Source organism: Haliotis asinina, chromosome 14 (assembly GCF_037392515.1).
Source record: "Haliotis asinina isolate JCU_RB_2024 chromosome 14, JCU_Hal_asi_v2, whole genome shotgun sequence".
Classification (NCBI taxonomy): Eukaryota; Metazoa; Mollusca; class Gastropoda; order Lepetellida; family Haliotidae; genus Haliotis; species Haliotis asinina.
The window spans coordinates 27,782,079-27,799,829 of record NC_090293.1 but is presented as its reverse complement, the minus strand read 5'-3'; the positions used below and the strand labels follow the sequence as shown (position 1 = coordinate 27,799,829).

The 17,751-nt window shown below is 37.8% G+C and overlaps 1 protein-coding gene across 2 annotated transcripts in view; it reads left to right on the top strand.

The window, feature by feature from the left end:
• LOC137261137 (ras association domain-containing protein 8-like) overlaps nucleotides 1–11,825 on the top strand; it is a 75,153-nt gene extending 63,328 nt beyond the window's left edge. For both annotated transcript variants that reach the window (XM_067798833.1, XM_067798834.1), the window contains exons 4-5: nucleotides 1,945–2,526; nucleotides 3,764–11,825. In XM_067798833.1, coding sequence (XP_067654934.1) covers nucleotides 1,945–2,526; nucleotides 3,764–3,885 — 704 coding nt within the window. In that variant the 3' untranslated portion in view covers nucleotides 3,886–11,825. The remainder of the gene's footprint in view (nucleotides 1–1,944; nucleotides 2,527–3,763) is intronic.
• The last annotated feature ends 5,926 nt before the right edge of the window (nucleotides 11,826–17,751 follow it).

Genomic DNA, 17,751 nt, shown 5'->3' with positions numbered 1-17,751 from the left:
ACAGACCAGTTTTATTTCTTGTTTTACAGATCCGCCAATCCTATTTTTTTTCAAGAACATGAATAAAAATTAAAATAAGTTTCCTCATGTCAAAAAGTAAAATCCAAATGTTTTACTGGCTGAAAATGTAAACTTACAAGAAAACTTCTGTTAGATTTTTTTATGCCCCATATACATTCATAAATTACCAAAAGTAAAGTACATTTAGTATTTAGAAGGAATATTACTTTGATTGCTGATTGTATTTTTATTTTTTCTGATTGTATTTTTATTTTTTTTCCTCTCCTGCCTCCAGGTTCTCTCAAAAGTCTGTAAAACATGAAATAAATTTGTTCTGGCCCTTAGCTGAGAAAACCTAATCCCACGTAGTGAAGCTGTACTGTGTATTTACACCTGAGTTGGAGATGATCAGCAACAGAATCAGTGACCCATGGCGGCCATGTTGTCAGTCAGTGTGACACAGCACAACAATACAACCAATCAGAACAATGTTGACCTTTCATTACGTTCAATTATCCTTCAACTAATTATAGGGCTTTGACTGTTAGGGGACATAAGTGACTTTGAGTGATGTTTTGTTGATGTTAATTTTGGCAATGTAATTATCGGTACTGTTTGGCTTCACAGAGTTGATTTGATCATTGTGTGTGTGCTGTTGACGTATGACTACACATTGTAACAACTAGAATTTCACTGTGTTAGTTTAGGATCTAACATGTACTTGTGAACTCTCAAGTGCAAAGCAGTTGTCCGTGACCTGCTTGTTGAGGGTAGTACAAGTCATATATTGATGAAAAGTTGTACAAGTAGTAGTCACTATCAATACTTTCTCCAAATTTAATATTGTTTTGCCTAGAAGTCAAATTTAATTTGAATGATTTGGCAAGTCAAGGCTGCCATTTGGCTTTTAGATTTTTAGATATATTAAATATATTTTTAGGACTGAATTTTAGCCAATGAATGAGACGAAAATACAGAATGAATGATGCAAAAAACAGTGAAACATATCGTATGTGACTGAACGTAGCCAAATTTTTAGGGCCAAAAAATATATTTGGTAAAAGGGGGCTGGTTTATCTGAATGAGTCTAAAACTGTAGTAATAAGGATGCAGGGCCTTCAGTTGGGGACTGTTTAAATGAGTCGTCGTCGTCGTCATCATCATCATCATCATCATCATCATCATCATCATCATCAGGCAAATGAAGAATAAGCCAATTATATAGTACAGTTACCCACTAAAAATGGAATGGCTGTAGTGCTGTTAAGTGTAGTGAGAGTTGTCCTGATCTGTCAACACCGTTGTGGTGTGTTGTGATTAAGGTATTGCATGCTTACATCAATTCTTTGTCGCATTTTTAGGAATTCAGTCTATTTGCGTGCACATGGCATGTTTATTGTTTATCATTTACCATGGAATGTAAGAAACATGAAGTACACAAGCCATAACAGATGTTATTTTGTTTTGTTTGATGTTTTGAGTTTGAGGAGATGTTGGCATGCAATATGTGAAGTGCAAAGATAATATGTTTTGGTGAAAATAGTACCTTGATGATTGTTTTATTTATGTTTTAATAGACCATTGAGTGCATAAGGGTCATTGTGTCAGTATATCCATTGCCTTGAAACAAAGTGATTAATGAAATATTTTTGGCTGATTTAAATGTTGAAGTCATCTGTCTTTATCCTCATGTCTCCAGTACTAATTATGAATGTTCAAACGTTTCCTCAAATGGAAAGTGGGGTAGCCCAGTGGTTTAGGTGTTAACCTGTCATGCAGAAGATCTGCTGGACTATTGCTAAAAGTGGTATAAAACCAAACTCTCTCACTCACTCTTGAAAACAGAAATTTGTTTTTATTTATGAAGCCACTAGATATTCTAGTCTAGATAGTCAATTAAAAATTATAAGTTATTCTGATTAGATATGATTAATCTGTTTGCAGAGATTGTGTCACTAGAGGAAAAGGAGAGCGAGTATGAGAGTAACTTCCAGAAACTGACAAACGAACTTGTTCAGTTGGAACAGAGGGAACATGATGATGAAGTCGAACTGACTGAGATTTCATCAATTCAGTGGATAGATGTTCTTGATGTTGCACAGAAAACTGAAACGCGTTTAAATGGTGAGATCAATGATCTCAAAGAGAGGCTTGGTGAGCTAGAAACTCAGCTGTCATCGCAGCAGGTACGACTGACGGAGTTGGAGTCTGAGGTTGTGACAGCTCAGAAAGCCAGAGAAGAACGAGAAAAAGAAGCAGAACGAGTGAGACTAGCAAAGGAGGCCCAGTGTAAGACAGACATAGAAGACGTGAACAAAGAACTTCAGAAGGTGGAAGAAGAACAGGAGAAGGGAAAGAAGGAACTGGAAGAGTTGGAAGGAGAGATTGCCAAAGTGGAAAAGTTGCTCAAAGTGAAAGAGACTGAGTTTGAGGGGCTAGAAGGAGATCTGAAGAAGGTCAACTTGCAGGAGTTTGGTTCTCAGTCATTATCTCCAACTCTTGGCAAGTCAGCAGACAGTGGAGAGGGTAAGTTGAAACTAGTGAGAAGCTTTGGGAGCAGTTGAGTTGCCAGACGGTTAAATGTGACTTCTTGGGTTCTTTTGATTCCAGTTCTTGATGTCCCCTTGCCTTTCTATGGCTGGAATATCCACATTGATAGAAAGAAACTAGTTTATGAAGAAAGTCAAAGGTTTCTTATTTAATCCAAAATACATTTATTTTAATGCTGTTATAAATCATGAATACACAAACTCAAGCATTATATATAGTGTGAGTAAGAACTTAGGGTCCAACCAGTATATTTTGCCAATATGGGTTGTCTCATAGGAAATATTTCAGAATGAACCAGCTATCATAATTTGGTTTAGTTCTGTAACTTTAGTTTAAAAACAAAACCATTATTGAAATTATCCTTCACTTTAAACAGGATGTATGCACTTTTGGGAAGTTACTTTCTTTTGAAAAGTGAAAATCAGAAATGACTGGTTGTCATTTTTGACAAGTGCAATGTGATTTTAGTGGTGTTGTATAAGCAGGATAGGAATGGTTATAGTTATGGTTATCATACAGTTAACATTTCCTTTGATTGTAAATACAAATGATATCCCCAAATCAGTTTCCAGATGAACTGTCTCTAAGTATGGATTTGTGTTCCCAATTATTTTAGCCTAACATTTCCACAGCTTCACATCTTAGTTTTGAAACAGGCTGTTGCTTAACTCTTGGTGACTATTTTGATGTTGAGCAGCATGTGAGTTCTTGTCTGGTGCATCAAGGTTACCCCTAAGATTGCACTATGTGCAATGAGGTTTCATTTCCTTAAGTTGAGCCTTAAATCTAAGTTTGGACTTAAGAGAGAGATTTCACTCAAATTTGAGTAAACGCAGGAAAGTGCACTTGCCAGAATGAACTGAAATCGATATTAAAGTCAAACATGAAAGACAATTTGAGTATGGTGGATAGATTAATTTAGTTGATTGGGCTTATTTAATTGAAAAATGCAGTTGAGTTAAAGATTCAGCTGTTTTAAATTGTAAAACTCATTTTGAAATTTGAGTAGAAATAAAGTTTGTTTTGAGAAATTGGAGCCTGATCATAAAATTTCTGGCATCTGTGAGAGAGACCTGGGTTTGTTTATTTTTAAGCTCTTTTAAATTGTAAAACTCAGTTTGAAATTTGAGTAAAAAGAGGGCCTGATCATATAATGTCTGAGATCTTAGAGAGAGTGAGACCAGTATCTAATGTTGCCTCTTTCTTCTTCTAGCTGTGTTGAAGATCTTAGAGGGCCGCCTGTCACCTCGGCCATCCATCAGCCCCAGCACACCAACACAGCAAGCCTTCATCAATGCTCTAGCCAGCAAGAACCCTAATGGAGTCTGGGTGTAGTAGTCCCTGGAATTCACAAGATGCACTGCCATAGCAGATTTGTATGACTGTTGCACCTAGCATGTACAGCTAAGCATGAAGGGTCAAACATTGCAGTATCCATTTAAGTGCAGTTCATCACAAGTCTAGTGCTAAGGGATTATGCTAGGTTAACAAATGTACTTTGCATTCCTCAGTCATGCCAGCAATATGACCTGTCTGTGTACATGTCTATAATGTGATAGCTCTGTAAGAGTGATACGTTTCATAGACTAATGTGGTCAAACTCATGATAGTGACAGCAGATGCATTGTGGGTCCATGTTTCTTGGTGATGACTCTCCATTGTGTGAGATAGAAAAATGACCTTAGGAGCTTGTGGTTGTTGCTCAAGAACTTGATAGTGTCACGAGCATACAACATCTCAACTAGGTGCGGGGATAGTAGGTGTAAAGCTTTTAGTGATCACACATCAATGACTCTTTGAGAGATCATTGACAAAATTCAGCCGTTGATCAGGAGAGTTCAACATAAAGGTAAACAGACTGATCACAAGTGATTACAAGAAAGCCTTCACCGGAGACTTTACACGTCTGAGATGGCTCAAAAGAATGTCTGCTGTCAGTGTTCAGAAGAGATTCAACAGAGATTATTTAATTAGAGTTCCTTCAAAATCAGTGATTCACACAATAATCAAGAGACTGGGATGCTCTATTCAGACTTAACTCTATGTGCTGTGGTGATGGGACCTTACAAATCAGTGCGTATCTTCCTCATCATACAATTTTACCCAAGACCTGCATTTGTTCCTGATCCTGCCTCCCTTGGGGAGGGGTGGTGGGGTGGCCTAGTGGTTAAAGCATTCACTTGTCATGTAAAAAGCCTGGGTTCTATTCCCCACATGGGTACAGTGTGTGAAGCCCATTGCTGGTGTCCCCCATCCTGATATTGCAGGAATAAAAACAAAACTCACTGATTCACATGGGGAGGTTACCTGCCTCAGGCTTTCATCCCTGCTGCCTGGTGTGATGGGTAGAACTGCATCTGGTTGTAAACTGAATCTATGCTCATTGAGAATATGTTGCTCCTGTGAATCGTTTGTATCATGACTAATACTGACTGTTACAGCACACAGAGGACATATTTTTGTAACTTGTTACACATGATGTGATAAATATGGAGTATGAGTGGTGTAAAACAAGTCCTTTGTCGAAGATACCATGGACTAGCATTTATTTTCAGTTTGTGTGTCAACATCAGCAAGTAAGGATGAGTGTGAACATACTCAACATGTGATTAGTTTGCATCGTACTGTAAGGATGAATTTACCTGAGCTAGTTTTGCTGCTAAACACTATTATTGGTTGTGAGAAAAGGCAAGAGGAAATTTGAGTGTAAGTGTGAGCATTTATGAGATTATGAGTTGTTTAAACCAATAAGAATCAGTCGTAATTTTTCCTTTTTTCTTTAACTGTGATTTCCATGGTTTCAATATAATTATTAACAACATTATTCAAGATGAATAGAATTTTACATTTGAATTTAGTGGGAAAATTTAAAGAATTTGAGAGTTCTTTACAGAGATGACACAACTTATAACATAACAATTATTTTAACAAAGGCAACATTTGGGATCTTATACCGTTTTCAGGCATATGGCGTAAGAACTTATACAATTTGATCGTCCATAAAGTTGTGTCATCCCTATACCAGCAACTTGTCACTCAGACAAAGCAGTCATGATAACAGCCTGATTATTGTATTGAAAAAGTGTGAAGGAAATGGTTGCTTTTGTAGATGCTTGTTGATCTGGAGTCTGCAAGTGGGCTCAACTTATTAGTTTACTTAAATATTTTCTTCAATTGTTGTCTCTGAAGTGATAATATTTTATGTAATTTCCAGATTTATTCTCTTCGCAGTGACAGGACTCTAAACTTTTTTATGACATACCGGTAGCCATTTTTGTATGATGATGTCCCATATGCCAGATGTTTAATTGTCAAAGAAAACATTACATTTTATTTCATATGATTTCTGGACATTCCTATTGAATGACCTTCCTTGTCAAACAATATATATTCCATCAGAATGTGCACTGCCCAATTATCATCTTTTCAAATCACTTCATGAACTGGTACCTTTTCAAGCCGTAAATGGCTGAAATGGTGTAAAAGCCATACTCACTGACAGTTGAAAGGAAACATTGTTGTTTGAAGCATAGCCAAATTTGCAGTCATTAGTGTACACATACATTTAAACCCTATTTGTTTCTTTATCACACTGTAAAATAGGTAATGACTCAAAGGGACACAACTCCATCTAATGGTTTGTTGTGACCATAATAAAAAAAAGATTTTCGTTGTCATACATCACTTACTGTCCCATATGTCCTGCACGTCTTTCTATTCTTGATAAAATATTTCATATATGGTACCATATACAGAGACTAAATGCCCAGTACAGAAGAAAGTGTACATGTAGGTCTACCAAACATTCCATCCTCACAGATCGGGTAGTCAGACTCACTCACTTGGTTGACATATGTCATTGTATCTGATGCTCATGCTGTTGATCACTGGATAGTCTGGTCCAGACTGTTACTTACAGACCACCACTGTGTAGCTGGAATATAGCTGAGTTTTGCATAAGACTAAACTCACTCACTCACTCCAGCCTCATAGATATATCTTACATATTAATTCATGAACACAACAGCCTTCAGGTTTTTGTTAAAAAATGTTGATTATTACTAGTAAATATTCCTCCTGCAACTCATTCATTAAGATATAAGACTATACCTGAAAATTCCTTTGAAGAATGATTTACTGCACATACTGCACATTACAATTTTTCAAATAAATATATCTGCCTATTTACCAACCCTATTTTGGGATAACCTCACCAACAAAACCCTACACATTCTCGGGGACAAAACTACATTCCTAAGCCAGTCAGGGTTTTCACACCATTTTTTGCATCTTGACAATTCGTTTTGAACTTGAACAATACCATTGGTTTGATTGAATTTGTATTGACATATTTAAGTGTATTTTTTTCTTGAAGGATTGATTTAATTAATAATGATTGCAAAAGAAGTCAAGAATCGTGACAGATGAATCTAGTGATTCTGAAACTATGTGTTTGTAATATCCATGACCATGCATTCTGTGCTGAAAGGGTTTGGTTCTGCACTGGCACCAATGTTGACTTAACAGGTTCCTTTTACTGTTGTGAACTGAATTGTATTTCTTGATGATCTTGACCTATGACACTTAAGTCATGCATATTAAATGAAGAAGTGTAAGGGGATCTTGTTAGAATTCATAGGTAGTGTCGAGACAGTGGTGACAGCGTTAGCTTCTGACGAAAAATATTGTTTGAATATTGACATAATAGTAGCAAAATGATCTCAAATACTGATATCTGTAATAGTTAAAAAAGCCAGGAAATTGTATGGATTTCTGCTTAGATTGTTATACCGTTGTCAAATAAGCAGGGATATATATATATATATATATATATATATATATATATATACATAGGAGATGAAATTTGTAATGTAGCAGTTTAGAATGAGTCAAATTCAAGAGTGCTTTTGTTCCAGGCAGGGAAATCAGTCAAAGGGGAATAACTCATGTTGTCAATGGAGAAAAACGTTCTCTCTTCATTGGCCTGCTACTATCATTCTTGACAAGGAACTGTTTTCTGACATGCATTTTGTATTCTTAGCTCAATTTCATTTGTTTTATTTTTTTTTAAGTTTCCATTGTCCATGATCCTTTGTAGCAAATATGCAAGTCATTTTACATCATTTTACTTAACTGTACATAAAGCATTTTTGTCCTATTTACTTATTACTTCTACTTAGGAATATCAAATGTCTCAAATTTAGTAAATTGTTTAACAAGTCAATACAGGTTTGTATACGTACACTCCACATATTTCTGTTAATGGTTGGGGCAGTGTCATGTGAGGGTGGGTTGGGTGGTTAATGCGTTTGCTCATCAAGGCGAAGGTCTGGGTTTTGATATTCCCCACAAGGGTACAATGTGTGAAGCCCATTTCTTTTGTCCCCCAGTGTCATATTGCTGTTAAAAGCTGCATAAAACTCAACTCACTCACTCACGCAAGAAGTAGGCAGGTAAACCTTCTGTACCCTGAAAGTCTCTCAGATATGTGATTACATGATGAAATTTTATAGTAGCAATTTTAGCTTTGACTATATTTATGTACACTTGTTCATCACTGTCAGTGCACAAATGGCCTACTTTACGCCAAAGTTCACTTTAGTGAATTTTCATTTGGATGTTTTGCGGGGATCTAAAGACATCTATTTATACAATTTTCCATTTTCCCATTGAAGTGTAGGAAAGTAATCTTAAAGCAGTGACATCCTAAAAGATAAATATATACTAAGAACATTTGCAGTGTTTTATTTATTGTACTGCAGGGCCCTTATTCAAGATAGAAATCTCAGCTCTAAGAATATCAAAGTGACATACTTTCAGCTAGACACATCCAATGATTGCTCCAAGGTTGCTTTGTGGGGTGAGCTTGTCCCTGAGCATCCTGTAACTGCTCTTTCTAACCTTCAGCTGTTTTTATGGATCACTTTAATTATTTACCTATTTTATTGCTTCCAGTGAGAAAGATTTTGTATAGTGATGATTGTGTTATATTTTACATGTTTATGTGTGCATCTGGAATGATATTACCAGCTTGACCAAGATCAAACCTATTTATGTTATGTTTGTGTGACTATCACACACAACTTGTACAAGGGTCATTAAACTGTCACCAGAAGTTCATTTTGCATTCACTTGTACGTTCAGTCTCATTGCTTGATGATGTTAACTATGAAAATATTTACTAACATTTAGTAGAAAGGATATCTTATGAGACAGTGACACTGTGCAAAGCAGCCTTTGCTATGATTGTAAGTCTGTACAAAGTGTTGGGGCTACAATCACCTTAACCCTTATATTGCCTTGTATGACACCCAGGACATGTTTGTTGCAGTAGAGGATCAGGTTATGTCAAATTTTGCTGAGACAAAGACACCAATAACTCCAACATGTGTTTGCTAAAAAATGAAGTTTTTAATATATTTTAACATTTGCCCAAACTACATTAGATCACTCAAAAGTCTCTTTGCAGTTGATCAGAAAAATCACTAGAAGAAATTTTATGAATCTGGGTCCCTATCCTCAAAGCTTTCTAAGTGCTATGACATTCTTAAGCCTGTGGTAAATTATCGAGTTAAGACAGGTTGTGACGTCACGAATACTTTCTTGATCAGGACCCGGGTCTTTGTAATATTATTTTAGATTCATATCACAGGGTCTTTGTACAGGTTGTCATTTCCTGGTTGTGTCTCTAGTCGTGACCTCTACTCTACTTATTCATACCTCGCCTTGTGAGAAATGTGAAACTTGTTTGTTTCAACACAGAGAAATACTTCGTGTTCTGTCATGCTTAGCTATGGCATAGGTGAGTTTCTTGTACACATTTAGGTAATAATGCATTATATCATGAAAATAAGGTGAATTTAGCTATGGCATAGGTGAGTTTCTTGTACACATTTAGGTAATAATGCATTATATCATGAAAATAAGATGAATTTAGCTATGGCATAGGTGAGTTTCTTGTACACATTTAGGTAATAATGCATTATATCATGAAAATAAGGTGAATTTAGCTATGGCATAGGTGAGTTTCTTGTACACATTTAGGTAATAATGCATTATATCATGAAAATAAGGTGAATTGTCACATTTTATCAGGAGTGGGATGAGTGCACCTCAGACCATGTCATATGCATATGGTGTTTACTTCTTTTCATGGCGCTGTAGGTGCTGCTGGTCCCTTGTTCAAATCCCAGATTAAATCTGATCATATCTATCAGCATCAAGGGCGGTTGAGTAGCCTAGTGCTTGGAGCCTGAAGATGGGAGCTAGAATTGAAAGTCAGTAATCCATGCCTGTCACGACAAACAGGATTAGACGGACATATGTCTGTGTAGATAGCTGTTCATGCTATTGATCACTGGACTGTCTGACCCACACTCGATTATTTACAATAGCCATATAGCTGGAATATTGCTGAGTGCAGCATAAAACTAAATTTGATCATGCTCTCTCATATTTAGCTCTTAAATCTGAATCATGGATGGAAGGTGTAGTTTACATTCTCTACTCTCAGAGGCAATTTCTTCAACATTCACCCACTAGTTTTTGTGTGTCATTGTCAGGTGTTTGTTGAATAGCAAGGTGTTTGAGTGTACATTAGATGCTAATTGCTTACTTTGACTATTCTCTAACAAATTACCTTGTGAATGAGACATTCTAGATGTGTTTATGACCAGCTTGAATGAGGCCAACATCAGCAACATAGATCTCAATCTGTTCAACGTTCATCAGACCAAAGAAACAGATTTCATTTTCCAGAATAAGTTGAATGTTTTATGAAATTTTTCCTAGGTCATATATACATCTGTCCATATACCGGGTATTCATGTTTTGATCATTGACTCTGATTTTGTACGTAGTTTATAACCAAAATTTGGTCGTTTTTGTTATATTTTCATTTACTTTTAACAAATACTACACAGATTTAAGAATAAAAGGCAGCTGTATCTAGTAACAGTTGTTTGAATTACTTGTTCCATATTGCAGTGGACAATGAATGCTGTGAGATATTTTATGAGTGTTTCATGGAATGTTAACTTGTGCCAGAAATTTGTTTCAACAAAGGTTGTTCAGAAGAGGATTTTATTAGCAGGAGTGTCTTGCAGCAAAGCCCAAAGTGCCTAATGTAGATAGTCTGTGTTATATTATTTATACATCATAAACCTATGCTATATGAATGGTACTGTAAATAACACAGCATCAAATCTCAACTGTGTGTACATGTCTAGGGGATATAGTGTTTATATGACTTCTTTGATCGGAAGAAGTACTTGTTTGTCTTATGTAAGGATTCCACAAGACACTGTTTTGTTGTTGAAACAAAATTTTTGTTTTGCAAGACAATTGGGATTTGGTTCAGCTTGTCAAAATGACATTTCTTTTGCAATTCAAACGTTTCTTTTGCCCTGCAATAGAAGATTCCTGTCACATGTGTCATTTTGTTTGTCAGTTGACAATCTGGTTTAGAATTGGTCTTCGGTAAACCCTGCTTGTTGTCTGGTGGTCGGACATGACAACTTGGTTAACATGTGTCATAGTATCTCAGTGGGATGGAACAATGCATATACTGTTGATCACTGGACTGTCTGGTTCATACTTGAAGACCATTATCATATAGCTGGAATATTGCCCAGTTCAGTGTTAAACAACATTCAAACCAAACCAATTGAAGGATTTTCTAATTATTGAGTTAGGACTGTTATATCTTGATTGATTGGTACCAGGGCTCAACATGTAGACACAATCTTGTAGGTACGCACCTTTCTTAATAACACATAAGGATGTTAGTATATAGGACTTGTATATTTATCAAAGTAGGCTGCAAGTTGGAGGTCTCTGGGCACCAACTGTGTGTGACAGAAGCATGTCTTCTTGGAACTATAAAATGTGTATCAGCAAATGTTTTTCAACCTTTCTTACAAGATGATATAGATTGTGTAAGTTCTGTATGTTTTGTTTTGTCTAATACTAACTGAACCTTTTGAACAGCTGACCAGAAGGCAGGGTTCCTGATTAAGGGGGTTTCACTGTAACAGCTTGCACTTGCATGGTCTGTCTTGTAGGCTGATGAACCAGGTGTGTTGTTGAGGGTGGGCAGTTCCAGTGTTTTAGTGTTGTGACCCGATGATGATGATGATGATGATGATGATGGGTGAATAGCTATGTAAATATACTAATGATAAGGAACTGTCCACCAAACCGAGGGTTTGTGCAATGTAGCTACGCGCTCACAGACCATTGTCAATATGATTTCATTGTAATAAAATCCCTTGTTATGATTGGAGTTGTCTTGTTTTTATACTCCTTCACTCTTTCCACAACACCTTTACTTGATCATGAGTTGCCTGTGGCACGGGGTGCAGCAGACCATAAGGAAGGTTGGTTACTCATGTCAGGATATGTTTGATCAGGCTTGTTATTAGAGGCCAATCTGGCAATGGTCAGGCAGCTTGACTTGGTTGATGCATCTCATCCTATCCCAATTGCGTAGATTGGTGCTCATGCTATTGTCCATCGGATTGTCTGGCCCAGACTCAGTCATGTACAGACCACCATCATATACAGTGGAAACTGTCAAAACCGGCATTTGTCCAATCTGGCAAATTGTCAACACCAGCATAAAATCTCTGTCCCATTTGTGACTTGTACTTTTAACATCAGCTCTACAATCCAGCAGGTTGTCGAAATTGGATTTATTTAGTCCCAATGAGTGCCGGTTTAGACAGCTTCCACTGTAGCTGGAATACTGCCGACTGTGGAGTTGAACAACAAACCAGCCTAACTTGTTCAATCATTGACAAATCAAAGAGGTCAACTTGGCAATATGTAATATTCACTGGTGTAGTAATGCATTACTGTAAAATGCAACCTGATATTAACAGGTATCATACCCCTGCTTTTCGGTTCATTCTTCTTACAAACTAAAGGCATTTGAAAAATGTCTATTTTACTTCCTCACTAATTGTGATGCATGATCACAGAGCGGATGATGTGCACTTGCTGCTGCAATTTGTTTTGCTTCTTCACTTCTCAAAGGGACTTAATCTCTGCTGAGAATTTTATTAATTTAAACTCCGCCGACCGATCACACAACGTGGGAAATAATTTCCAAATTGTGCTTGCCAGGCGGGCATAGTCCGAAAGCGAGCCCACAAAATAATTCACCAGCCCGAAATATGAATGTAGAAACTTAACAAAAGATTACAAATATAGATGAGCATATAATATTGGCCAACAGTAAGCTGCTGATATGATTTTTAAGTTGATGGTAATGTCCGAGTAATTCCCCATTCTTCAAAAATATTAGAGCCGATGCCCCGAAGGAGTTGAGGCGTATTATTTGTAAGGAATGGAGAGTTATGAGGATATTACCCTACTTATATTACATTCAAAGTATTGGGAATATTTCTGTTGTCAAAATCAAATGTCATAATGACAAAATCAAGTCTTAAATTTGAAACTGGCACACACCTCTCCATTACTGAAAAGTCTAACAAGTCGGAGAGCGTAATATATATTTACAAAATGACCCCACGAAAATTCACTAGCCACTCGTGCCAGTGACTATGGAGATTTACTGGCCCTATTGGATTTTTAATAACCACGGGTTAGCGGGCCAGTGGTTGTTTCGCACACTGCATTTGCCACTGACAGAACAACTTGTATTAATAATCTCTACGGCGACAAAGACCGTCTTAAAATCTTTAATTTCATGAAGCGTCGTAAAATATATGTTTGGATCAGTTCAATCTGCGATGTATGTGGGCGTTTGTACAAGCTGCTTAGTTCGTAAACGCTGTTTGTCGCATTCAGCAATATTCAACTATGTATTCCAGTGACCAACAGCATGAGCATCGATATACGCAACTGGGGTATGAAGACGTGTCAAACAAGAATAGTGAAGGCCAATTCTTCGCGGATCTTCGCGGTTCTAGGATTTACAGACTCGTGTCATATATTTGGGACACTTGACGCCATTTCCATAGACTTACATGTTATTTCAGTATACCATGAATAATTTTATTGAATTGAGTTTGGGGTGGACCTTTGGACCTCAACTTTGACAGGTAAATTTGTAATCATCTCTGCTCTGCGCACATAATTTCACTCTCCGACCACTATTTAACTAATGGCATCACATTTATCCGCTTACGTGTGGTTCCAAAATGCACAATCCCACATGTCGCCATGTTAAAGGGGTTCACGGCACTGTACATATGTTGATTACATTGCTGTCATTCGATAAATAAGGAACGCACAATTAAACAGAAATGGTGTGATTGTAGCTAAAATGTTTCTTCACATATGTGCCAAATTTGACTTGCATCTTACGGAAATTAACGTCGAGAAAAATATTCATGCATCACTAAATTAACATGTAAGTCTATGGAAATGAGATCAGGTGGCCGAATATTATTGGCACGGGCCTGGAGAAGTCGGTATGATTGAGAGGAATATTAATACAGAAAACCAGGACAAAGTTTTACCAATATTTTATAACGGTATGTTATAAAACAGGATATTTACAAACCAACCGACCACGTTCCTCACTGTTAAACCTGTCAAGGGTCACGGTGATAACGAGCATCGGACTTATCCGTGACCGGTATCTCTAAAGCTAACAGAGCCAAGGTGCAATGTATGTATCTGTCTATATGGCTGTTAGTAGTTCACGCTGGTCAAATCACGTGCGTGCCACGTATACCTCCGTGGCATACTCACGACTGGCCATCGATGCCTTGGTCCATCTAAATGACATAATCTCAAGTTCACAATAACAACGTTTTCGTAAGTTTCATCTGTAAACGCACTTATCTGCGATGGCTGGAATAGGTACATGGAGTGGGTGACAGTCACAGATCAAATGTGCCTGTCTAGTAAATTCACTCAAGTATTAACTTACTTTTTTCTAGTTCCACAAATCTTCATCATTGCAATTCTATATTAACCATATCTACAGTAGATATCAACCGTTAGGTCTGAGTGGAACGTGGCGTCGTTAAATGTATCACTCAGTTGTATTAAGTCTACGTTGTTTGGCGTAGATATTGTAGATTGTATAAAGTGTGTCGGATACTTTATCTGTAGCATTACCTTGTGAATACTATGCTGTGTTCTAACTCTGAATACTGCAGATTGTACAAACGCCCTCTGGCTTGATGTGCAAAGTATTTAACAATGACATTACCATGTATACTTTTGAATGTGTATCGTGATTAATGTAGTATGAATAACGAATCTACGTATAATGTCTATGTTCTTTAAAAGCTGATTGATGTTACGATAATTGTAACATATTATTATTGAATGATCATGTTAAAATCATCTTGTGACTGTGGTGTAATGAGCTCCTTGTTTATGTTACTCTGGGGTTGTGTTGTGTTGTGTTGTGTTGTGTGTGTGGGTTGGTATAGGCATATCTTATTCCAAGCGAGCTAATTCCCCAAACGCGCGATTTAATAGGATCAAACTCTTATCTTTCTTTCGAATCCTGCAGACCACAAAATTCTACAGGCCACCATCATATACAGCGGAAGCTGTTAAAACCGGCATTTGTCCAATCTGGCAAATTGTCAACACCAGCATAAAAGCTCTGTCCCATTTGTGACTTGTACTTTTAACATCAGCTCTACAATCTGGCAGGTTGTCGAAACTGGATTATTTACTAGTATATAGTGCCAATGAGTGCCGGTTTAGACAGCTTCCACTGTAGCTGGAATACAGCTGACTGTGGAGTTGAACAACAAACCAACCTAACTTGATCAGTCATTGAAAAATCAGAGGTCAGCTTGGCAATATGTAATATTCACTGGTGTAGTAATGCATTACTGTAAAATGCAACCTGATATTAACAGGTATCATACCCCTGCTTTTCGGTTCATTCTTCTTACAAACTAAAGGCATCTGAAAAATGTCTATTGTACTTCCTCACTAATTGTGATGCATGATCACAGAGCGGATGATGTGCACTTGCTGCAGCAATTTGTTTCGATTCTTCAATTCTCAGAGGGACTAGCATCACTGCTGAGAATTTTATTAATTTAAACTCCGCCACCGATCACACAATGAAGGAAAACTACTCCTTAGAGGCTACTAACGTGATGGTGTGGTCAGGCTCGCTGACTCGTTTGACACATTCCTTAGGTCGATGCTCATACTGTTGATCACCGGATTGTCTGTTAGTTGCATCCTGGTGACTAGAGTTATTTATCAGTTCTGGTCTTGCCGTAGGCGTCCACCCATCATATCTCCGCTCTTGACGAATAGATGGCCAGGTCAAACTTCCGGTACCAACGTTTGCAGCATGGTTGGCAGACATTGTCCTCTTGCAATGTGACGTTACAGTCCCTAAACATGCATAAAGGATAACCGCCACATAGCTGGAATATTGCAGAGTGAGACGTTAAACAACAACCAGTTGCAAACAGAGTTTAACATGACCTCGACCGTTGTCGTTTGATGGCGTACGCCATTCAAGTTTACATCCACAATAAAGTCTTGTCATACCATTACTCTCGACTGATAGGTACCGTTCTACCACTAAAATGTTTCAACCTAGGGCCTAGATTTTCGAAACTCTCTTGGTGCTAAGATAATGTTAATGAATGGCACTTACGACAATCTTAGCGCTAAGACAGCTTCGAAAATCTAGGCGCAGGAATTGTGCCAGCTGTTAGGCGTGTGATTTGGGCATGGACTCCGTAGATAAACCAGCTGAATACATTAGCCATGATGAGGTGACAAAGCGGAAGTGTTATTTACCGTTAAATAAAATGTCGAGTCAGAGAAACATATGAGATTCAAGTCCACAACGTCTATATCTGAGGAACACATTTACAAGAATACTCAACACCAACGACAGTGGTTTCTTTATTTTCCCGTTTTATGTTGTACACATATATGTATGTGCTAATTTCGGATATATATCGTCGTGATGAATTACTTATAAAAATAGTACTGACAAATGGCATAGGTGTTATGGTTTTAATTCAGAAGTTCTATATGACCATGTTTTGTTACTGTGACACGCACAAGAAAATACTTTATCCTTCTTGTATCGTGACACAGCAACAGACATGCGACATTTGTTAGCATAGAGCTGATTCTGTTCCTTCCGACGTCCGCGTCAACTGCTTCAGTCCAGCTTGATCCCCCTACGTCCGCGCGACCTGCCTTAAGAACTAGTTGAACTTGTCTTCTATGACGTCCGCGCGAAGCCTAATTTGAAAGCTGCTCTGTGTGTTCACATAATTTCTGCATACTTCTGTGGAAAACTAGTAGAGCACCTGAAACACAGAACAATTTCGCATAACCCCTTCCGATGCGCTCTTGAATTAAACTTATCAAACCAAACGTAAAGAGTGGGTTTTACGCCGCTTTTAGCAATATTACTGCAATAACGTGGCTGTGGGGGGAGAAGAAAGAGACACAAGAATTTGGCTTCACACACTGTGATCCTGTGGGGAATCGAACCCGTCACGAGCGTACCACCAGGCTAACCGGCTATAGAAATGTAATGAAAGAACTGAACATTTACTATACCTTACACACACAGCCATGTAGCTGATTACTTGATTGTCTGGTCCAGACTCGATTACTTACAAATTCCGCCATACAGCTGGAATATTGCTGAATTCGCAGTTAAACAACAACAACAGCCCTTAGTCGTTATTTTATGAGTCAAGACACCAATAATTGATTAATTGTATTTCAAATCGATTCCCGTCACGATTCCTTGATATCCGCATCACAACTGATGTAAAATGATATTTCGAAAATGGATTTTCCCTTGTTCGCAACAATAAATATCAAGGTTGTCGTAATTGTGGAGTCTGTTTTAACTATATCTGAATAGTTGAAACTATAGCTGGAAAATAATTTGATTTCATCATACCAAACAAATAGCGTCTTCACGCAAAGACGTTGGTGTGATCTCATGTGATCTCCGCTGGTGACGACAGCGTTGACGCGGCTGTGACCTAGTTGCTCCCCAAGACTGGACAGGGGGTTGGGAAGTGCCGCTTGCCTAGAGATAAAACACAACGTTGTACGTGTCGCTACACATGGCTACTGGTGTCCTAGATGGCATCATGGGCGTCTTATGAAATACGCCATGTCACTCAGGAATGACAGCATAATGTCGCGATAACGAGGACTGAAATAACCTTGCCCAGTGCTAGGTATTGCTCGACCTTCAAGTCA